This window comes from Tiliqua scincoides, chromosome 3 (assembly GCF_035046505.1).
Source record: "Tiliqua scincoides isolate rTilSci1 chromosome 3, rTilSci1.hap2, whole genome shotgun sequence".
Taxonomy (NCBI): domain Eukaryota; kingdom Metazoa; phylum Chordata; class Lepidosauria; order Squamata; family Scincidae; genus Tiliqua; species Tiliqua scincoides.
In genome coordinates, this window is record NC_089823.1 from 139,393,363 (window position 1) to 139,418,206 (window position 24,844).

Here is a 24,844-nt window from a genome sequence, read left to right on the forward strand (position 1 = left end):
TAACTAAACTAAGTTCATTAGGACTTATTCTCATACCTTCCTCCTATTTTTCTCCTTGTTTCTCTTCTCTTTTAAATGGTGAAATTCAGAATCTCACTTAAAGTATCAAGGCTGCTGCTAAATGCACATGTATGTACTAAGTAAGGAGCCCCACTGAAATTGGTGGGACCTCCTTCCCAATAAGCAACCATAGGACTGTGCTGTACAACTAACTTGCTTGTGGGTTACTAATTGCGGTGTCAAAAATACTGAAAAAGAGTGTTTCTCAGTGTGACTTTTTGGAATTAGCTGGTGAATTATGTTCCTCCTTTCTTGCTAGACATTTTCGCATCTCTTTGAATATCATTCCGACTCCTTAATCAATGTTCTGATTTTAGAGGCTTTTGATCTACATTCCTGTTTCATATTTGATTACTAGGGATTCACTTGTATGTTCTGCAGTCTCAGCTATTTGAGATGAAATTAAGTGAGAAAGTGAGAATAACTGTATTTATAGGTATTAGCTAATGTCTAAGGTTTTCCTTCTTGTACCTCTCAATGTCTTACCTTAAAAAACACCTGCAATTCTCCCTGCAACCAGAAAAAAAAATGAAATGGAAAAAATGAGAAAATGAATAAATCCTCCACATTTCCTTGGTGGCATTTGGAAATCTCTCTTTGAATCAGAAGAAAACTGAATCATATCAATTTAAAATATGATGAATTCAGTGAACTTGAATGTTTATAAATGCAAAACATTTTCTAATGCACTGTTACCCTGCACATGCCTGATCTCATCTGATCTCGGAAACTAAGCAGCGTCAGGAAACCGCCTGGGAATACTGGGTGCTGTAGGCTTATACCAGGGGTGCCCAAAGTTTTTGGCAGGAGGGCCACATCGTCTCTCTGACACTGTGTCGGGGGCCGGGAGAAAAAAGAATTACTTTACATTTAAAATTTGAATAAATTTACATAAGTTTACAAATGAATATATTAAATATGAACTTATATGAATGAATGAAGGCCTTGCAATAGCTCAAGGCCTATAAAAGGCCTTGCACAAAGCAAGGCTGGCCTTTCCTTTGCTGCCGCTACTGCATCACAGACGTGAAACAAGCAGTGGAGGGAGCCCTCATCCCACAGCTCACGCAAGAGGTAAAAAAGTCGCCCTCACGCTGAGAGCAGTTGCATCAGGCCAGTGTGGGCTCCAACAAATCTCTGGAGGGCCAGAGGCTCATTGGAGACTGGGGGCTCCCTGAGGGCCGCATTGAGAGACCTCAAGGGCCGCAAGTGGGGCCAGGGTTTGGGCACCCCTGGCTTATACCATAGTCTTTCGAGACTGAAGGCTGCCAACCAATGAAGACATTTCTTCAGGGTCAGTCATTCCAACTGCTGGACAGAAGGCATTCTTATGAGGCGCTTGGCTTCTGGAAGGCCTTGTTGCTGGGGTGACACGATCCACAGAAGCAACAGAACACTGGTCAGGAGAGTCAGTTAGGACAAGAGAGTAACAGAGACAGGTGGTGAAGCCTGGCTGCATTCTGCAAGTCTGGTTGATCTGCAGTAGCTTGAACCAGGACTCAAGCCAATGACTACACCATGAATACCTAGTCAGTGGTTGGACTCTGGAGTCACCCTGCTGGCCATGCAAGCTCTGACCCCGGCTAGAATCCAGCAATGCCCTGCCTGGTCATACCAAGAATATTTGTCTTCCAGCAGAGGAATGTAGGAGCTCCTCTTGCTTTCTTGAGACTGCTGCCCAAGCCGCAGCTTGGAGGCTCATGCCAGCCCAGCAAAAGAGTAAGAGAAGACAGGAGGGAGGATGAAGCAAGCTCTATAGCTGGGAGAGGGAACTATAGCTCAGCCATCCTGAAACACAGGAGGAACTCAGTACAGGCTGTGTGTGTGGGGGGGGGGGGAGGAAGATATTTGTAGCCCACCCAGGAGAGGGGGAGAAGAAGGGCCCAGGAAGAGGTGGAACCCAAGGGTTCCTATATTGTTCGAACCAGGCCTGTGATGAAAGCAAGAGAAAATGGTTCCTGAGGGGAAAAGCAGCCTGGCATTTCCTACCATGGAAGGCTGGCTCTTGCACTCCCCAATGAGGGAGACATACAAGCCAGTGCAGGAGGACTTGGGTGAACCAATCCCTTCCCCACAACACCCTCTGAGGCATGGGTAGAAGCCCTGGCGATCCTGCTGGCCAGGGCCCTGTCAGGGAGACTACAGCAAGGAAGGCTTTCCTGTTGGCCCTACGGACTCTGCCTTGTTCCCTCCATTGATCCCTTCTACTTGCTGTAGGGTCCTCCATCCAGTGGCATAGCTAATGATCATGTAACCTGATACCAAGCTCAAAATGATGCCCTGGGAGTGATGTCACAACCGGAATGATGTCACGTATGGGTTTTTAAAAAGTGAAAATCGAGGTAAAACATGCCTCCTCCTGCCAGAAGCTTGCCACTCACTTGCTCTGCTGCCTCCCCCCCAACCAGTGGCACAGCTTAGGCATCTATCTGCTACCTGGGCTCAAAGAAAATTTTGTAGCTCCCCCTCCACAACAAAATCAAATTTAATCAATTAAGCAAATACAAAGTGTGCCCCTTATTGGTTAGAGACACTGTGCTGGGGTGAAAGGGGATAGTTATTTTCTGCCTGCTAAATATAAGAGGAGCCTCACTTGAAAAAGTGTCTCTTTACTCGGTCAGCAGTATTAACTGTATTATGATACATGGAAATGAGAGCTGACTCATATGAACACCTTATTGGTTTCATGCTGTACCATAATAACATCTCATTGGCTCTAAGAACAATCAGTCTCATAGGTCAGTTTTGAGTTAAAGAAATCCACTTTTTGTTCCATAAGGTAATTGTGTTTCATTTTCTGGTTAATTGGCCATAATGTTTGACAGAATACAGATATTCCAATAGGGTTTCTTGCATTGCATTCCTCATTAAAATACCTTTCCAATGATATATAACATGATGGTATTATTCGTACATACCATTTTTCACAATTTTGGTCACTAATGTCAAGCTCAGCTTGTTGCTCCTTGAAAGCTTGTTGCCCAGTGCAACTGCTACCCCCTGCACCCCCTTAGCTAGCTACACCACCACTCCCGTCTTCTTTGCTGCAGTTTGTTCTGTCGCTTCTGTGGATACTGTCACCCCCCGGCTCAATCTTCAGACCACACTTCCTGCCCTGTCTATTGATTTACACTTTTGAATTTTGCTAAAATGATGAAAAGAAGAAAAGAAAGTGTATTTAGTGCATGTTTAGTACAGTAGTGTGTTTCAAGTTCTAATGCCAGTCTGACTCCCCATTTCCACTCCCATTTTCTAGAACACTAGGAAAAAATATAAAATATACTGAAAGGCAAATATACTGTATTTTTATACAGTATAAAAAATACTGTTCTAGCTATGAATTAACTGCTAGCTGCTATTAGTAAACAATAACAGGCCCACCCAGTCCTCCCTAAGTTCAATCAACATGTACAATGTCCCACTAGAGGGCAAAATACCTTAGATCATGAGTATAGTAATATTGTGAATGGGTATAGGACTATACCTTTGCCCCATCTGGGACAATCTGACCATATATCTCTGTTTTTGATACCATCATACAGACCTCTTGTCAATAGATTAGACCTGTTGTCAGAGAAATACCACAGTGGTCAGAAGATGCATTGGAGCAACTTTGGGATTGCTTCATGCGTACTGATTGGACATTATTTGCGGAGGACAATATTGACATCTATACCTCGACTGTACTGTTCTATATCAAAAGCTGCATGGACACTGTCACTATCACCAGACAAAAACGGGTGTTTCCTATTAATAAGCCCTGGGTCACCAGAGATGTGCACCTTTTGATAAGAGCCTGGAATGCTGCTTTCCTTTCTGCAAATACACTACTGTACAGTGAGGCCAGAGCGAACTTAAAAAAAGGCATCAGGGATGCAAAGGCCATGTACAGGCGGAGGATTGAGCAGCATTTTGAAAGTTCGGATACCCGCCGGGTATGGCAGGGCCTGCGACAACTTACTGGGCAGAATTATAAAATTAGTCTGCCCAGCAGTAGTGATTCCACGGCAGAGCAGCTTAATCAGTTTTGTGGCCGGTTTGAGGAGGAGATAGCAGCCTCCAACATTCCAGCTGCAGCCACTGATGGTCAGTCACTTGTCCTGCAGCCTGATGGTGTGAGACGGGTTTTACAGAATATTAATGTCCAGAAAGCAGCTGGCCCAGATGGAATTCCGGGACGAGTCCTTAAAGACTGCGCTGCAGAGCTGACTGAAGTTTTTACAAATATTTTCAATTTACCTCTGTCACAGTGCTCTGTCCCTACTTGCTTGAAGACATCTATTATAGTGCCAGTTCCTAAGCAGACAGTAGTTGCTTCTCTCAATGATTATTGACCTGTGGCTCTAACTTCGGTAATTATGAAGTGTTTTGAGAGGCTGGTGTTGAAACATATTAAGACTGGTCTTCCACCCACCTTGGATCCTTGTCAGTTTGCATACAGGAGTAATAGGTCGACTGATGATGCCATCTCTATTGTTTTACATACAGTCCTGCGTCATTTGGAACGACAGGGTACATATATACGGCTGTTATTTGTGGATTATAGTTCTGCTTTTAACACCATTCTACCTAGCAGGTTGTTTTTTTAAATGACTAGTTTGAGCATACAGCAAGACATTTGTCTGTGGATAAAGGACCTTTTGACAAATAGGCCACAGTCCGTTAGGATGGGCTCTTATCATTCTTCCACTCTGATATTAAATACAGGAGCTCCCCAAGGCTGTGTGCTGAGCCCCTTCCTCTATTCCCTGTATACACATGATTGTACCCCATCACATAGCACCAATGAAATTATAAAATTTGCAGACGATACTACAGTGGTGGGGCTTGTTAGTAGGAATGATGAGCCTGCTTATAGGAAGGAGGTACAGGAGTTGTTATTGTGGTGCAAAGAAAATAATCTCTCACTTTAGTTTTTTTGATGTTAAAGAACATCAAAACATCAAAACATGGTTTAAAGAACTTATAATTGACTTCTGGAAAAAGAGGGATGTACGCACACCATTATACATAAATGGTGAGGAGGTGGAGCGGGTTGCTAGTTTCAAATTCCTAGGTATTTACATCACAGAGGACCTCTCATGGACTATTAACACCAGCATGTTGATAAAAAAGGCACAAAAGCGGTTATATTTTCTGAGAAAGCTTGGGAGGTTAAATTTGTCACAGCAGCTGCTTCTGCCTTACTATCGTTGCACCATTGAGCGTGTCCTAACCTAAGATATCTTGGTGTGGTACGGAAATTGCTCTGCAGGGGACAAAAAAGCTCTGCAGAGAATTATTAAGATTGCGCAGCACATCATCAACCTTCATCTACCAACTTTGGAGGACATCTATACATCTTGCTGTCTGCAGAAGGCACATAGTATTCCGAAAGACCCCTTCCATTTGGCTCATAAGTTCTTTGAACTGTTGCCTTCGGGTAGACGATACAGAACTATTAGAGCAGCACCACACAATTCCTGAACAGTTTTTATCCCACAGCCATAATTACATTGAATAAGGCGATATAGTTGTTACCATGCTCCTGGGCATTATGGTCTGTTATTACTGTTTTTATATTATGATGCATGTTGTATAGAATGTGTGGGTGAGTGTGTAGAGTGTGATTGTTGGAATTGTAGTATATATTTATGCTTGTATCTCAAAGGTGCATAAATTTTGTTGTGCTGTAGCACAATGACAATAAATTTACTACTACTACTACTACTACTACTACTACTACTACTACTACTACTACTTAAGTACCGAAAGAGCACAATGAAACTTGGTATATACTTATAAGACCTACATTTCTGTTTGAAGACTAAGCACCAGTTCAACTCCCGCATCTGATTTTAATGGGTGGGAAGGAAAGAAATCAGGCCAAAATACACTGTAATGCAATATCAGACGTGAGATGCCTTAAATATTCTGCTTTTACTAGTCTAGTTAGTTGACATTAGGATGCAAAGTGCAACTTGATAAAGGTATTCCAGCATTATAATCGTGTGATTGGGGAATTTTCATTACTCTGTATGGAAATTCATTCTAGCTGTTGGACAGAGAAATATTTAAGAATCTAAATCTTTGGTAAGTAATTTTGGAATGAGCCTTAGACACATGGCCTAATAAAGCATTCGATTTGTATTATTAACTCTGCTGGAAATCATCCAGTAGCATTATATTTGATTGGGTTTGTATCTTCCATTGTATTTGTGGAATAGATATTGATAGCGCTTGCTGGCAGGAGTATAAATTCAGTCAGATTTGTCATCCCTGTGGCATCCCCAAGCTGAGGCTGAGTTTATCATGTGGTAAAATTGTTCCTAGACTGTACAACATCACACTGTAGGGAAAGGGGAATGAAACAACAAGAACACTCTCTTCTATTTGAAAAAACCCCCCCAAAACTCCTCTGCCGGTACAAAAGCAGACAATAGGGGTTTTTAGCCTATGCTTTTCTCAGTCATGACAGTTCTCCATATTTAAGGATTTTGTTTCATTTAAATTGTGATTCTCCCACATGCAATCTGAAATAGTAGAAGTAGTTTTTCCATCTGTTGCTAGCCTGCGCTAGGGCTGAGGGCTACTTCAGCCATTGCATTTGTAGTGTGGTAGTTGCTGAAACATGGAACTGTAGAACTGAGCTCAGGGTTTGCTTTTTCAAGTCAATAGCAGTGATTTTGGAAGGACCAAAATCTTCCTAGCACCCCAGACTTATTAATATTATTTTTTCTAGTTGGCTGTTCACTAAATGGCCACTATTTGTGGCCATTTGAATCCTTTGTTACTGCTTTGGCCACTCTTTTCTGTTGATTCCTCCTCAAGTTATCCTAAGAGATTACTCACTGTACTTAACGATGATGTGATGCTCTGCAGCCAATCGGATTTAGCAACAGGCTCACACAGCTAGTGCAAATGAAACTCATTTTAGAGTGAGGGTAATATGTCTTATCCAGGTCACAAGGATGTTGTGAGCTAGCCAAAAAAGAAACCAATCAGGGATCATAAATCAAACTTTTTTGCAGGTCTTCCAAAGCAACCCACAAAATATTACTGAAAGGGGCCTCTGTCAATTCTAAGAATTTGTGAAATGCCTGCATGCCCTTCAGTCCTAGAACTGTGAGGGGTGTACTTATGTACAAAAGTGTGTGACTGTGAATGCTCCTCACTTTGTGAAAACTATTAGAACACTCCTTTTTGCTGGGTGAGGACTTATCAGTGAAAAAATGGAATCCAAATTGAGATATATTTTAAAATAAATCAAATGTAAATTTGGCCAGAGATTTCTTTACACACGTCTGAATGCTTGCAGGCAAGTACTAGAGTTTTCACAATTTCCTCTTCTGATTTTCTCTTACTTGCAATACACTGGATACCACTCTAAGTGATTTCTGACATTTGGAAATGATTTTTCAGAGGAATAAAATGATACAGTATGAATGTGTGAAGGCAGGGCTCAGCAAACTAGGTGTATACAATGCGTATGGATTTGTCAGATCCCACCTCATAGTTTCTCCCTTTGTGTTATTTCCATTGTATTTCAGTATCACAAACAGGTATAATATATGATAGGCCTTTTAAATGTTAATATATTTTATTAAGGAACACTGAGATCACTCTGTTGCATTGTCTCTACCTTTCCTGCAATGAGAGGTAGTTCTTTTGCTGAAGATGCTTCTGCATAGAATAAATTGCAATTTTTTTTCAGCAGATTATCACATTCAGAGATGCTCGCTGTGGTTGCAGTCCTGTGTATACATACTTAGAACTAAGCCTCATTAAATTCAGTGGGACTCACTTCTGAGTAGATATGCCTAGGGTTATACTGCTCAGGTAATGGACATGATAGAGAAGGAACAGAATCTTTAACTACAAATAAACGAGTGTTTCTTTTTTCTCTCTCTCTCCTAAGCTTTGTTGATTGCTGTTGCTGTCCTTGTTGCTGTAACCCTTCTGTATTTTCTAGGATCCTATGTCTTCCAGTAAGTATGTTTTATGTTTTGTGTGGCTCCCATGTTATTAATGAGAGATGGGAGATGAGAGATGGGAGATGAGAGATGGGATTGTAGTGCTTACCAGTAATCGCAGAAACAAGGACAAACAATTGGAGGAACCTCCTCCCCCCTTTCAAGAACTCTACCACATTAGTATTATTAGGTTACTTTAATGGAACTGTGGAAAAAAAGAGGATCTGGGGAAAAAGAGGATTCATGTGTGCTTAACTCTGCCAAAGTAGGCATTACTGGCTACTGAAAAAAGGAGATTTCTATGAATCAGTATAAATGGTATTCTAGAAATAATTATATCCACCCATGTGGAGATAGACTGTGGCTTATTGAAAAGTGGCATTTAGTTCTTGGAACGATAACTGTAAAGACAGTGTGACTCTATATGCATCTTGCCCCACATCTCTATAGTTTTGCATTTTAAAAATTTTAAAACATAAAATGGACTTGTTCTTTTTTGTGGGACAATTTTAATATTTTTGATCCAATTAAACATGCAGGCACAGGGAAGTATGAGTGCACAACCAAATTTTGAAATTTTCACTGTAGGTATCGATGTGGCTGCAGGTACGAGCCTCTTTTCAGTTTAAAATGTGAGTTGCCTAACTTTTCAGCAGAGTAAGTGGTCACAATGAAACTTCAAAGCAACCTCTGTCCACACATGTGGCTCTGACTCACAGGTGTACATAGGACTTTGTTAGACCACAGCATTGGACTTCATGTCCTTTAACAGCAAAGCTACATGTCATGCTAAACATGTACCGTGACCCTGTTTTGGTTTTTTTAAAATAGTAAATTGGGGAGGAAGCAAAACAGAGGAACGATGGGAGGAGGCTGGGGTGGAGTGGACTTTGCTACCAGTGTAGTTTTGCTTCTTATCCCACCTTCTGTGCTATTTAATAAGAAAAAATGCTGCAATTGGCTACAAAATTAAAAGGAACATTATGTTAAAATTCAAGAAAACATATCTTCTTTTGAAAGACTGTAGCAATTTGGGTTCCTTAAATTTTTTAAGATGTTTTGAAGCATCTCCTATACTTTTGTTAAGTTTACAAAATTTTAAAGTAAAACAAAGTTACATTGAAACAAAATTTACTTTTATTTTTGGTTTTCTAACTCATACTTTTAAGCATTCAAGCTGAAAACGGTTGAATCCTAGATTGATACAGGTGTTGTCTTTTTAACTTTTGCAGTCTTCAGTGTACACAGAAATACTGCCATTGCTTTCAGCACAAATCCATCTCCCAGGTAAGTACATGTTTGCTAACATGTGATTGTGAAACACATGCACACACACCCATTCCATGACATGCTCAGCTTGGTTTATTCTCTGCTGGAATCATATTTCTTTTAACACATGGTACCTTGGCCTATGTGTATACCCCATTTCAATTTCATTGTAGAAGGACCATAACAGTTCTGATGCTTCTATGAGTAGTAAGGCCAAAGCACCTTTTTATCTGTAACTTGTAACACAGTTTGGCATTTTTTCAAACATAGAGATGGTGGTGGTTGCAAGGCCTCCTCTCCTAATGTTAAGATGGGTCAAATGTGGGGGAAACTGCCACACCCCTCTAAACAAGCTCTAGTTAGAGCCAGTCATGGTTAGAGTAGTTAGTAGTTAGTTGGATTTGGACCAGGAAGACATGGCTTCAAATCCCCACTCAGCCATGAAGCTTCCTGGGTGATGTAGGGTCAGTCACTATCTCTCAGTCTAACTTATCCCACAGGGTTGTTGTGAGGATTAAAGTAGGAGAAGGAGCCAGTATACTGTCCTGAGCTCCTTGGAGAACGTGTGATAAATGTCTTTCTTTCAACTCTATCTATTCTACTAATTGATAGCAATCATTTTCAGTAACTGAAATGTTGTGGAGCTCTTGTCGGTTTCTGTCTTCTTGGAGCTCTTGTTGGTGTTTCTGTCTTGCTCAATAGTGTTTGCTGTCAAACAAGATGTTGGATTATGTGGCAGCTGACTTGACAGTAATGAGGGAATGCTGGGGCAGGCTTTGCTGTGTCAAGGGTAGTAGAGAAGATGATTGCTTTTTTCAGATATGCGGCAGGCTAACAGAAGAGCCTGGGGTTGTCTCTTCTGTGCCTGGAGAGGGCTTCACAGCTGGAGCCCATACAGTCTTAGGTTGCTGATTAGACAGTGGAGTTCCCAGTGCAGGCTTGGAACCCCAAGTGTCAATGTAAGAGAAGGTTTTCTTTGCCTATGACCCTGGGAAGTGACTCCAGGAAATGACAAACCAGCTGTCTTATGCGTGTGCAGGCTGCCAGATGACCGAACCTGATGTGATCAAGATGATCATACCTTATTTTTGGATACGACACAACACTTACCGGGGACAATGATTGTTTGGGTTGTTCTCTACCCTGTTGAAAACCTTGGACAGCATGAATAGAGGTACCAGGAAAAATCCCCATTGCAGAATATTCTGAATCTAGAAGCCAGTAAGGACTCGGTACTGCCTTCCTGTGGTAGTATGGTTGTTGCCACAGCTGAGTCTCTGTGGGTCAATTCTATTTCACCACAGCTTTCTGTGGAAGGTTAACTCACTTAGATTTTAATCACCTTAGTCTGTGGTAGAGGACTGCAATCATATTGACCAGCTGTGAAACCCAGATTTCATGAATGGGATCTCTATGTACAAATCTCTACAAAAATGTGAACTTCAACGTGCAGACAGATGGGTCAGGCAAACACACAGAGGAAAGTGAGGGAAGGTGAACATTCAAAACAGCCTTAAGCTGGGTCAGGTCTTTGACTCAGTACTGTTTCCTCTGAATGGTAGCAGCTCAGCTTTCCAGAGTCTCAAGTACAGGCCTCATTCGACTGGCTACCTTTAATCCTTTCACCTTGAGATGCCAGGGACTGAATCTGGTATTTTGCACTGCCCATGAAGCCTCAACCCTGCATATGACTGTCCACATGTTTTGACCGTGACCATGTTTGACTGTCCACATGTTTGACGGTCAGCTATTTTTACTTTTGATGGCAGTGCTAGCGGCTGGGTAGTGGATTGTGGTCATGGGGAACAGGGTTATTGAGAAAATATTGTGCCCCTGCAGTTAATGTTTGTATTTGCTTTATTAATCACAGAGGTATTCTTGTAATGCTCCAATGTATTGAACTGCAAGTTCCTCAAGACAGGGGGACCTACTGCTATGTAGGGCATTCCTCCTATAGTAACCCCCATCCCAAGGCTCATCCCCTCAACCTCACACAAGCCCCCCTTTCAATTTGAGAAGTGTTTCACCAGCAAAATGGGACTTCTAGCTTGGTTACTGACTGTTAAGTCTCATCATGACTTACAATGAGCTTCACAATGTTCACAATGAGCTTGTTTTGCCTCGATATTATATGAGGAAATTTATGATGCTACAGGCAAACTGTGCATGCCTTAGAGCAACTTGTGATAAATCACGTATTGTCAGAAAAACAATATTTCCTGCTCTAAAGGAAATAGAGGAAAATGGGTAATGAGAATGACAGAGATCTGACTGTCTTGTTTTGTGGAACAGTGTGTTTAGTTCATAAAATACTTCTTGTCCTTCCATAAGAAAAATGGATCACAATTATGAGTTGGCTCGAAATAGGCCTCAGCTGACTAGGTGGATATAAAGTAGAAATAAAGCAGGTGATGCCATACATCACGAAAGGAAGAATTGAGTTTGGAAGGAGGCAATCTGGCTTCTGGCTCAGGCTTTTAATCTTGAAAGACATTTTTTTAACATGATGTGATTGCCAATAATAGTTCTCAGCAGGTTTTAGGGAACTAATTTTTTAAAAGGAAAAAAAAATCAAGACTTCACACTGACTGAAGCATGGAAGTCCAGATTCTAAAATTCCATATCTGTGGCTTCAGTGCTGCACTTTGCTAGGACAGCTTGCTGGTTTCTTTTGAATGGATGATGTGTCTTACTCCAAGGGCTTGGCATATGTTAAAAAAAAAAATTAAAAACATGAAGTGGCAATCAAATTAAAGCCAGTGCTCAAACGCTATATCATGTTAGCTTTCAGCCTCACATTCCACTGGGTGAAAGGTTTTCTGTAGCTAGAGAACATTCACTGAGGGCATACCTCAGCTGTTCGCTATCTAGTTCAATTTATTGCAGAGACAGGGCAGATTTGGATGATACTGTCTGAGCTGGCCTGCCCCTTTGCAGGAAGCAGAGAGCCAAGGAAGCAAACAGCGAGAACACTAGATGCCACTTCCTGTTAGCATTCTTACTGTCACCTCCTCCAGTGTTCCTCTGGTCTAGCAGATACAAGTCTAAGTTCTCACTGTTTGCTTCCTTTTCTGAAGCAAAAGGAAGAAAAAGTTGCCTTTTTCAAAGCATTTGCAAATGAAGAAAGGTGAGCCATGAGCGTGCCGCGGGAGCAAGTTTGAGCACCCGGGATAAGTGAAACCGTGGATATGGGATCTGGTGATACGCGGACAACTACTATATTTGGATCATCCTTGAGAGGCAGTTCAGATGACCCCTCCCCATCACCAGTGGAAAGGCAATCACACATGGGGAGAGGGATGTGTGTGATCCTTCTTTCAATGACCTAGGAGTGGGCAGCTCAGATGGTATCATCTGAACCAGCCCCAAACATAGTCATTGGTCAGTCTTGAGGACTAATTCACGTTTTTACCCTCTTAATGAGCAGGGCCGATGCTGAATTGTGGAGGACCCTTGGACAAAGGCCTGAACTGTGCCTCCATGGTGCCTCTGCCTGCCACCTGATGCTGCAGTTAAGTTCTACTACTAGTGGTATCACAACCCTCTGGTATCACAACCCACAAGCCATGCCACAGGTCATCAACAAGTGCCCAACTTGGCCAATTTCTGATGCTGTCTCTGTTCACGAGATATGTGAAATCAATCCCCCTCCTTTGCCTGTATAAAGGGCAGTTTATACATTCAATAGAATCCAATGACAGAGCCTTTTCTGGACTATGTCACTTCAGGTTGCAGGTGGGGCAGGGATGTACCTTTGAATATACACCCATTTGAAAGAAAAAAATTACTTGTACCCAATAATGTGCTTGGGCATGCCATATGAAATATTTGACTTCTTCTGAGTGACGGATTCCTATGCCAGATCACTAATGCCGTTTCAAAAAAAATCATTGCTTGAAAAGCAGTTTGTGATACGGCATGGGAATCTGTCACTCAGAAGTAAGAAGTCCCAGATTCCACCCGGGTTGCCCAGCTGAGAACTGGGTCAAAGCCATAGAAAACTAACACATGAGGAAGAAGGGGTGAGCTTTCTAGTCTTGGTATGCTACTGTTCTGTGTGCAGAGGGTGATCTCTGTATGAACGTGGGAGCATTCAAATACTGTATGTAACCTGCCTTGCGGCCTGAACACCATGAAAAGCCTTACCAGTTGTTCCCATTGAATGCGTAGTCACACCCTTAGCCTCCTGGAGAAAAGATGCTGTCTACCTCTTAAAAGAACTGGAAGGCCACAACAGAAGAAGACGCAGGATGAAACTCCAGTGCTCCTTCCACACATTCTTTCTGAAACCGTCTTTGCTTTCACAGGGAGGGCGGGGGGACTGGTGGAGCTGCAGGATCAGGAGGCAAAGCTGCCTCGCTCTCTGACGCCTCTGAGCTCTTAGAGTCATCTGCTCTAAAACCTTGCCTTGGAAAAGACTTCAGAACACGGATTGGACTGGTCAACTTGTTGGAGAGACTGCCATGCAACCAGAGCTGCTGAGAGCTGTCACTGGGCTTGGGGCAAGATGCCTGCTTGGGCCCCCTTTTCTAAATAGAAATACACTGAAAGTGGATTAGAGTTGTAGTGGAAATGCAGCTCTGGATAGGCTGACATTGAGTAATAAATTTTGTAATAAATTTGTTTTGTACTATGTAGTTTTGATTGGCATGGTCTGGGCCCCTTGAGAGCCCAGGCACAGGGGATTTTGCTCCTCTGCCCCCCTTTCCTCAAGCCTGTAGCACTGTTAAAAAAGAACCATGTGAATAACTAGCCCCAGGATGTGCACTTGAGAAGGTACTGAAGTTCTCCTTCTCCTAGGATGGAGTCTGTTCCCTTTGTGTCAGCGGTGGAAGCCTGGCACACAGAAATACCAGATTACATGGTAAAGCTGTGCCTGGTGCAGCTGTTACCCTGCGCATGCCAGATCTCATCTGATCTTAGAAGCTAAGCAGGCTCAGGCCTGGTTAGTACTTGGATGGGAGACCACCTGGGAATCCTGGGTGCTGTAGGCTTATACCATAGTCTTTCGAGACTGAAGGTTGCCAACCGGGCTAGAGGCAGGGAAATGATAGGGTTAACTGAACATATGAAAAGCTCTCTGCACTTAGTAAACAAGCTGTTGGAAGGATTCTAGCCTCCCTTCCTCTGGACACACTAGCTTTATACATATAGGGATGTGGGAGTATTTAATCAGGACATTTCCTGATATGAAGTCCAAAGTGAATCATTTCAGGAACAATTTTGACCAAATGATCTGTTGTTTCAGTACAACCAACTGCAGCTATGTGTCCAACAGCTGACATCAAAACACTTTCCAGACAGCAGGGAAAAAAATGTACAGTAGCTTCCAGTTACTGCTTACAAATGCCAAAGCCCAGATGAGGCAGCAATTTACTTAAGGAACCATTTCCATTATCAGTGAATCATCTCTTTTTATTAGATGAGAAAGGCAGGAATGCCAAGTTTTGGGGCACAAGCCCATCAGTCAAAATGTCTAATAAGGATCTGTACTTTTCCACTGTAGTGCTGGCTGCCTATCTTAAGGCCACCTCTTGCACCCTTGCTTCCTGCTTGTTTAGTGTTTCAACTGGACCAGTTTAAAAGGTTCAAGTTGGGTAATAATGGCGGCATAAAAATGCCAAGTAAACTGCTTGCATGAAATCTAGAATGAGAGTCTTGTTTATGGAGATACTGGGCCCCATTGAGTATGCTACCTGTTACAGTGGAAGGCGAAGTCTGGTCTTGGGGAGCATTCCTTCCCAGGGCCAAATGCGAGAGTGGTTGGACTCTGAGCATGAAATAAAACCAGAAGGAAATGGATTTGCTCTTTGTCACAGATTTGCCCTGAGTAGTATCCAATCCTTGCAAAGCTAGTGCATTTTAATGGTTATAGCATTGGACTTTGATTGGAAGATTTGGATTTGAAATTCCTACTTAGCCATGAGACTTGTTGAAAGGTCACAAGCACATCACTAGCTCAGCCTAATCAACCTCACAGGCAGGGCTGGCCCATCCATGAGCCAACTGAAGCAGTCTCCTCAGGCAGCAGATTGGTGGGGGGGGGTGCCCATCTCTGCCTATTTACTTGCCTTCACTGCTTCTCCCTCTCCCAGGGATGTGCTGGAGTCACAGCACCAAGTCTTGAGTCAAGTCTCCGCACCCCTTGACTCTAGTCACATATGAGTCATTATGGGAGGCAACTCATCCAGAGCGGAAGAAAAACAAGCGCACACATAAAACAGAATAACAAGCTCTTGGCTCATGTCTATTCAAGTCATGAGTCTTTTTCAAGTCACTGCCATGAGTCACGAGTCACCCCTGTGTCGTTGGCACAAAAAACCAGTTTTTTCACAGCTTGACTCAGTGTCTCAGATGTGAGTTCCCATCCCTGCCCTCTCCTTCCCCTCCCTGGTTTGGAACAGGAAGATGGGGATAGAAAGAAAGAGGAAATATGGAGATAGTGTTGAGCTAGAACACTGGAGAGTGGGAGAAGCCAAGAGGAGCACATCATCAGGGGAGGGGGCATATTTGACAGATTGCCTCTGGTATCCGAAGTGCTTGGGTTGGCCAAGCCTCCAGAGTAGTTGAGATAAGCACAGTGTGGAACAACCACCACGTACACTGCTTTGAACTCCTTAGAACAGTGATTTTCACCCAGTGTGCTGTGAACAGTCTGCAGGTGTGCTGTGGGAGTTTTGGGGAGAGTCATTTATTACTAGGGCCAATTGGGGGATGTGAACCCCCCTGCCAGCAGTACAATGTGCCTTGTCAATTGTCCAAAAACAGATGTGCCTTGACAATATTAGTGCCTTGTCAGGGTGCCATGAGATGAAAACGCTTGAAAACCACTGCCTTAGAGGAAGGGGTGTTGCAAATTATGATGACTCAATCAATCCGTCAATCCTGTCTTTATTAAGTTGTGGGAGAGATTTTAAGTTCTTGGGAGCAAACCACCAACCTAGCAAAATACTCCATGCCTTTTGAAAACCCAGTTCAATGTGCTTTTCAGTGTTCCGTGACTGCATTGCATTTTCTTTTCACATCTATCCAGATGGGAACTTTACTGATGAGGCCATACCTGGCCCGGCTCCATTCTACTTAATCTTTTGGATAGAAGCAGTAATTTTGGCTTGTTCTGTTTGGGTATGAAAAGTGTTTAGCTGTTGCTGCTTTGGAGTCTAGGAATCTCTCAAATGTAATTGCTGTTTGGCTGCAGAGCAGGTTCTTTCCCCATATAACTTGCATGACATCTTTGGCTTGGAACCATTTAAAAATTGAGGCAGGTTCAAAACTTCTCCAATATAGTCCCCAAATCAGTGACTATTAAGGTGTGTTCACACTGACATTTATGCCTGACTTCATTTCAGTTTTGCTTTTCACTGTCCCAGAACCAATCTTTGCATTTCTCCCATATCTTCTCCCCCTCCTGAAACAGCAGGCTCTGGGTGCTTTTTTTTTTATCATAAAACGCACCCATACAACCTCAGATAGGTCTTATACAGATTCTTTGAAAAGAGTGAGAACTTTGAAATGGGATTCAATTAAGCCAACGTCTGGTACGAGAATTTCAGAAAAGAACTAAGAGGGTGTCTAGGGCAGAAGATAGGGGAAGGTTTTTCAGAGAATTGAAGGCCATGTCTGCTGTGTATACACACATTTCTTTTATCCCACTGTTGTCTCTGGTCCAACAGGTTTTGCAATATTTTAATGTATGGCAAAAACCTTCAACTCCTGTTTGAACGGAGACAGTACTAGAACATTACTGGAACTATACCAGCAACTGGGAAAACTTCCAGTCTGGTTGCACTTCACTGGCCAGGAGGTAGTACCTTAAGGCTATAATCTTATTAAGGCTATTACCTGGGATTAAACCCATTGAACGCAATGGAATTTACTTCTGAGTAGACTCATGCCATCTCAGGTCTACCATCTCTATGCTACAAAAAAAGAAACAAACCCAAATTCTTTTTGTGCTCCCTGTGCGCTATTGCCAAACCTGCGAGTGTGAGACTTCCAGTTTTATTTACAGGGACAGTGTGGTGTCATTCATGCTGTCCCTGTAAATAAAACAGGAAATCCTGCACTTCCCGGTTTGTCAACAGCACATAAGCACAGTAAGCTGGGGGATGATAAACTTCTCACTCAAGCTTGAAGCTTGCATTAGCATCTGGTTGAAGGGAGGCAGCGGCAGCAGATTTGGGGTGAAAGGCATCCAAATCTACAACCCCCCAGACCTCACGCAATGTGCAACCCACATCAGCTGGCCTCATGGATGGGCTGGCCCTGATTGCACAGTTTAAAAACATCAATGAATGGATGAATAGTTTACTCATTTGCACATGTGATTAACACAGAATGGAGTTGTATGACTGACATCCACTATGCATTCTGCTCCAACGTTATATTGTTTATTGAAATCTACAGTACATTTATTCTTTTACTACTACTTTTATAATTCCTAACTAAGAACTTTGTTTATATAGCCATTTTTTTTTTGCTGCATTCATATTTTCAGAGCATTCAAAACTTGTCATTTTTAAAGGGACAGGCTAGACATGGCAAGAGGGTTCAGTGTGTTGAACTCTTGGCATTTTTTCATTGTCAAAAAGCAAGTTCTCCTGCTCCCCATTTTGACTGGGGCTGTTGCATAGAAGGAGGTTGGGCTTACCCATTTCTGCTGCACCATGACCTCAGTCCAAATCTCCCCCCCCCCCCGAATCTGTTGTTAGCGATAGGGGGATAAAATTTACAGGCACCATTTGTCTTTATACACTTCCTCCTAGTAGGAAGGCTAGTAGTGGCCTTTGGTGGAGGAACCACTTAAATCAAGGAATCAGCCCAGGGCAGCAAATTAAACTTTCTCCTTCCCCATTCTGTGGTACCAATACTAATCCGCCCTCCACTTGGAGCTGTGTTTTGAACAAGAATGAGGTATCAGGGATTCCAGTTGTTGAACTCCCGCACTGCATTTAGACTGGCCTCCAACTGATTAATTGTCTTACTGTGGAAGACAGGCAAGTCGAGAATCTCTATTCAAGAGACTCCTTTGCTGCTTTCAGCCATCTAGTACCCTTTGATTTACCCCCCCCCCCCTTGTGACTGGAGAAGGAAGTGATGGTTGGAGAGGGAAGTTATGGTTATCTTGAGGTAACCCAGTATCAAATTTGTAAGCAGAGCTTTATTTAGCTAGGAGGAGATAAACTCACTGGAGGACAAGATCCAAAAAACAAGATGCATGAATGGCTCAGTGCTAAACTTGCCACAGATAAATTTGTTAAAGAGCTGTCAGTGATGTTAAACTTTGAATTTTCAGTTCTTCCATTTGTATATTCTTTTGTAAGAAACAAAATTTACTGCGCTGAAAACAGACACAGTAAACCTTAAACCTGCTCAGTCTTGAAATGCAAATTATTCTCCCCCCTTGCCCATTTGTTTTTTCTAACTCCAAATCATCAAGGCACAGTGGAAATTAGCATTCATGCTGCCTTCCGCTTAAGATTTTCTGTGATAAATGATGGTCTCCTTCCTTGACCTCTCAACTGTGGTACAAAGTAGTCAGCATAATGAATAACTTCCCTAACAATCCATGGACCTCTGTCTTTATAATCATGCAAAAACAAGCAAACAAACAAATATGCATGAACTCAAGGACAATGTTCTAGCGATTTCAGCATTGTTTTATTTGCTAATACTTTTCCAGAAAATTCAGAAACCAATTATTTCCAGTGTTCTCAATCTGTGGGATTATCAGTTTCTGGCTTTTATCCTAGGAACAGCAGACAGTCCTCACCTGCAAGGTAAACAACAAATTATATTAATAACTTGATTGATTGTGGCAGGCTTGATTTCTGTTCCCTAAATAGTGGCCAGGGAGAGGCTGATCTGAACTAGGACTGCAGCAGGGTGGGAGGGCAGTGGTAAATATTTGCCCCGCCATGGTCTCAATCTGGATCAGGGACCCCTGTGCTAATGGCAGCCTCTGTTCTGCAGCAAATTTCAGGTAGGTGGGGCTGATCTGGATTGGGACATGCACAAATAAATAATTAAAGCCCTTCCTTTTATGTTGCAGTTCCAATCTGGATTTGCTCCCATAGCTGTTATTTAAGGAACAAAAATCAAGCATGTCAGGGCCAATCATGTTATTAATGTAATTTGTCAAATGCCGTATAAAACCCTTCAGGGCAGGGATCTGGGTTTTTGTTTTGTATATATTACTCTAAAGTGCAAACCCAGAGTGAGGGGTTTGTATATCAGTCGGTGTTCATGCCTGATCAAGGAAAAGACAAGAACATATGAAGAGTCCTGTGGGATCCTTGTAATCCAAAGTCGTTTTTCCTATAGGAAAAGAATAGCATAGCCTCTGAAGGTGTTGCTGGGTGGGATGGAATATAAGGAGTTGCATCAGATCAGGGATTCTTAGCCAAGGGTATCCATACTTATTTACAGGAAATTGATTGATGGGGAAATGGGACTTGATCTCTGAGCAATTAAAAAAGATTAGATTTTTAACTATCACCATTATCAATATGGATTGAAGCAGTGATGCTGCTAACCGCTTCCCACTGATCAGTATAGGTAGAGCTTCTTTATCTGCAGGGGTTCCGTTCTTGGTCCCCCTGCAGACACTGAAAACCGCAGATAATGAAATTTCAGTTTTCGGAGCCCACCAGAAGCCTACGGAGGCTCTTCAGAGGCCTGTAGAGGCCGTGTGTGGCCTTTGTGGGCCTTCAAAATGTCCTCCTGAGGTCCTAGAAAGGCACTTCTGGTTTTTGACTGAAAACCTTCCTTACTTTCAATAAGAAAAATTAAACAGCATGTACGCAGCTTTCAAATTGCCTTCTCTGCTACCTCTTTAACTACAGATATTAACCAATGTATGTGAGCATACAGTGCAGAGTGTTTCTTCCAGGAGAATTAATGACCTGGCAACTTGTATATCACTCTGTCATAGGGCTGTGGTCTTCTGGTGATGATTTGTTGACCTTGCTGGGCTGCCAGAAGAGTCAGATGACCTAAAAATAGATGGGGCAAGAATGAAGTGACTCTCTTAAATCCACTTCTCCCAGACTAAAGACCTAAAGCCGTTTTGAAATGACCTTAGCATAAAGACACTGGAAAGGTCAAACCTCCATTAATATCTCCAATTGTGACAGCCTCATTATGGCTCACCACATTAGACCAGCTAATTTCCTATGTCCAAAGGTGAAAAATGAATTTGAGGGACTTGGGGCCAGTCATCAAAGATCATCTGGCATTACAGGGTGACTGAAGTTATATCTGCATGCATTTGGGAAGGATACATTTGAAATTAGTTATCCACATAATATTTCCAGGGAATCTTAGAGTTTCTTTAAAAATTACATTTACCCTACATGAACTGGTTTATCTATTTTGCCACAGTGATATGTATGCCCAGATAAAATCAATAATGTATATAGCTCTAAAACAAAAAGAGCAGCACCCAATATCAGCCCAGAAAAAGAGTACGGTAGTCTGCAACTCAGGAAGTCTCTAAAAACCTGGTGGAAAAGGAATTATTAAAATTATTTTGCTAAATATTGTGATGGACTGAGCCTGGCAGTTCCCCATTGGCAGGATGTTTTTCAAAGAAGGTGCAGGTTCAGACAAGTTCCTGCATCTAGAAGAGACAAGTTTAAAAGCAAACAACTCTGGATGATCAGAATGAAGAGGCATTTGCAAGAAAGAGAATCCTTAATATTTAACCAGATTTACAGCACAAGCCTATGCGTGTCTACTCAAAAGTAAGCCCTATTGTGTTCAGTGAGACTTGTTCCCAGGAAAGTGTGTAATAGGATTACAACCTTAATCAATATGTGTTCTTAGCTGTGAATTATCCATATTGTCTCTAAAGACCCCATTCACTCTCTCTCCCCTGCTCCACCAAGGCCTCATGTTGTAATTACGATTGGTCTGGAATGCGGCAGCTCAGACTAGTGTTGTAAGCTCTTATAACCGTGAAATATTCTTTATTTATAATCTCCCCAGGTTCAGCATTATTTTTGTGCAGTGTTTAAATGGACAATTAAAGTATTTAAACATCATTGGTTTCTTCTGTAGCCAATCTGTTCCTTCCTTCCTTCCAAAAATATATCCTGCCACACTCAAATGTATCTTCCAGATGTGTTTTCCCAGTCCCTGATTCCAATCCATGCTAATTTATTTCTGATTGGAAAAAGGCCTGAATCCTTGTACTTTGCAGCAGATTTCTCACTTTGACTGCCAGTCAGTAATCACCCTTGTAACTGAAAACTGACCTACTGTCTTCAGGCAAGGTCTTACAATTTTGAATGAGACCTTGAGATGCAATGTCAGACAGTAGCTAGAGTATTGGATGTGGACAAGGGAGACACAAGTTCAAATCCTCGCTTAGCCATGAAGTGCGCTGAGTGACCTTGTGCAGGGCATTCTTTCTGACATCCATAAGGATTAAATGGAACAGCTTCATGTATGCTGTTCTAAAGCCCTTGGAGAAAGAAAGGTATGCAAATGTGATAAAATATGTGGTTTCTTGAGTTACGGATATAAATCCAACAGTCTTTTAGCGCATTTAGTCAGGTGGGGTTCTGATCCAAACTAGCACTTGAGCTGGCGCAGGCCCCCTGCTCTGCTTCCTGAGTGTCACAAACATGCCATAAACCATGTTTGTTTATGGAGTTGGGCTGGCATGGGGGCCCATGCCAGCTTGCCAGGGCCACATCCAGCCCCTGTGCTGGCTGGAGGAAGTACGTTTGTGCCAGGTGGCGGGGTGGGGGGAGAGTGGTAGGAGGGTGTTCCAGGTGTGGGGAGGGGTTGTTTTGGGGCAGGGAGATGGCAGAACAGGGTACAGTACTAGACCAAGGAAAGGGATGGTATTGGCAGTGGCAGCATGTGCCATATCTTAGCCCCCACCCCCAGCTTTGGCCCAGACAGCTTTACATGAGTTGCTTAGATTTCTGCGAGCTAAATAGCCGATGCAGATCCAAGTAGCCCCATCGGGCAGGCTCTTTCTAATTCCAAAGAGGTAAGGGGCTCCTCAGTTTCAAAACTGAACATTTAATTAGAATTGTCAGCAATTCTTTATTTCCTTTTCAAGCCTTTAAATGCCTCTTACAGCCCAATCCTATGCAACCACCACACTGACAGCACAGATGTGCCTCTGCGATGTCTGTCAGTTCCTATGCACTGTCATGGTGGAGATACTGGTCAAGGTGGTGTGAAAGGTGTAATATATACATGCTTGCTCTGGCTGCTGTAACACTCCCTGCATGACTCCTCTGGTCTGTGCTTGCTGGTGTAGCACTTTGCAGCTGTTGGGGGCATGTCCATTTCAGGAAGGGGGTTTGGGATCCATCATTGATCTACTCTGCTTTGTCCCACCTTCATCTTGCCCCGATCTCCTCCCAGTTGCAGCCTCTCCATTGGCAAGGGTGCACCAGCAACCAGTCTGCACTCTGTTAACAGTGGCACACAGTTTTCTGTCTGTTGTGCTGCTGTCAGTTGTGTAATGGCGGCTGGTGGAGAGTCTTCTGCTGGACTAAAGCAAGCCAGTTTCTTTAAATGTTTTGCTCCCCAATGCTCCCCACCCCATTCCTCCCGTCCAGCTTAGTTAAGCCTCTCTTACCCTTCTGCCTATTTGCCCTTTCCCCTCTTTGCAGGACTAGAGATGGATGGATTGTTCTTGAGAAATTTGAAAGCGATATGATAGTCATCATTATCTATGGTGCAAACTTATATTTGTTCCACTACAGTCTCTCTGGTGAAACAGATTTTGCAGGATTTTGGAATGCTTTCAAAACCTGCAAGGCCTATTTGATCAGAGACATTAGTGGGATAAGAAATTGGGGTCTGTGCCATGGGCAATGATGGCTCTGTCACATTACCTTCAACTCTCTTAAAGATCTATACCTGTTGCCAGCCATAGAGGGTTGTGTATCAGCACTTATATATCACATGAGCCCTCAGTGCAGCTGCTACTCTTCTAGCATGTCTAGTTTCATCAGTTCTGGGTGATAAATGGGTAGTTGTAACTTTCTGGAGAAACTACTGTAAAGATCTTACAATGAGCGACAGTCTCTGTGCATACACTTGGTTAGCATTAGTGCGTTCTCTCCAATAGCCTAGAGCTCTAAAGCGCCATTCTTTGCCAAGGAAGAGGCGGCTATCTCCAATCTGGCATCTGAAAATGACAAAGCGATCTATCAAACAGAATTAGGCAGGCAGATCCTTCCTGTTCTGTTTAACGTTGTAATTCAATATGGGTCAAGCCAGAGGCCTGACCAGGAGAGAATCGGTCCTTCAAATCTAATGAAGCACAGCTCGCCTTTCCCATCCCACAAGTATTAGCATGTAAACGTCCTCTGTTTTTAAATGTGGGGGGCATACTGTACATGTCAAGCAAAATTTATCAAGGTATTTGGGCTTGAATGTGCTCCTATTATGCCACAGTTCATTGGGCACCAGACACTTTCAATTCTCAGTTATTGTTGATTTCTGATTATTTTAATTACGTTTTGGGATCTATGTTTACACAATTCTGTTTTGAATGATTATTATGTAATGAATGATTATGCATATTGTGTGTGTGTAGTGCCATACTGGCACTATGTCTTGATATATGCAAAAGTGAATGGCACATATAAATATGGCCCCTGCTAAGTGGGCGAAGAGGCACTATTTAAAGTGGTGGTCATTTATTTAGTAAACGGAGAGCAACTGTCCCTATTATCCCCAGTATCAAGCCTTTTCCAGTGGCTGTTGCTAGTGTCTCTTCTGCATCTTCTGTTAGATTGTGAGTCATTCTGAGAGAGGAACCATGTATTTATTTTTGTCAACTACTCTTGTTGTTGAAAAGCTGAATAGAGATGTACCCCTGTATCCATGAATCTGGTATATGTGGATCAGATTCTCCAAAGTTCTCTCTGTCCCCATGTGCCCATTATCATTTCTTAACTGTTTTGCCGAGCACTCCAGTCATTTCTTGGGAGCCTCCGGAGGCCTCTTCCAGGTCACTCCAGGCCAGTGACCCATTCTACTGGCCTCTGCAGGCCTCAGAATGGCCTGCAGAAGTGTCCAGAAACTACTTCTGTTTTGTGAATGCAACTTCTGATTTGACTGAAAGTAACTTCTGGTTGCTTCTGTGGGGCCATTCTGAGGCCCACAGAGGCCATTGGAGTGGGTTGCCAATCTGTTGTGACCAGGAAGAGGCCTTCGGAAACTCCCAAGAGGAGACCAAAGTGCTTGGCAAAACAGTAAGTTTGGGTTCCCTTTTATCCATGGTTTCCAGTATCCATTGGATGCCAGGGGATGCTTGTATGAATATTTTTCAACATCATCACCTTCTTCTTTGGCATAGAGGAAAAAAAGTAGGGCGAGGTTCCAAAGCTGGTTTTTAACAACCATGGTTTATTTATTCCCCTCTTTGAAAGCAATATATCACTGTAGTGCCTTCCAGCATCAAACCCAGACTTTGTGCGTTCTGGAAATGCAGTACTGTGTGCCGAACTCAGCTTTCTTTCTGTTCCGAAAACACATGTCTCTGGTAAAGCTAAAGTTGCAAATGCGTGGAAAATACCTTGTAAGTT

General features: G+C 42.7%; 1 protein-coding gene across 1 annotated transcript in view; it reads left to right on the top strand.

Annotated features, from left to right (window-relative positions):
* The first annotated feature begins 3,944 nt into the window (after positions 1–3,944).
* LOC136645137 (heparan-alpha-glucosaminide N-acetyltransferase-like) overlaps positions 3,945–24,844 on the top strand; it is a 141,952-nt gene continuing 121,052 nt past the window's right edge. The window contains exons 1-3 of the mRNA XM_066621382.1: positions 3,945–4,146; positions 8,601–8,618; positions 9,245–9,299. Of these exons, the coding sequence (XP_066477479.1) occupies positions 3,945–4,146; positions 8,601–8,618; positions 9,245–9,299 (275 nt within the window). The remainder of the gene's footprint in view (positions 4,147–8,600; positions 8,619–9,244; positions 9,300–24,844) is intronic.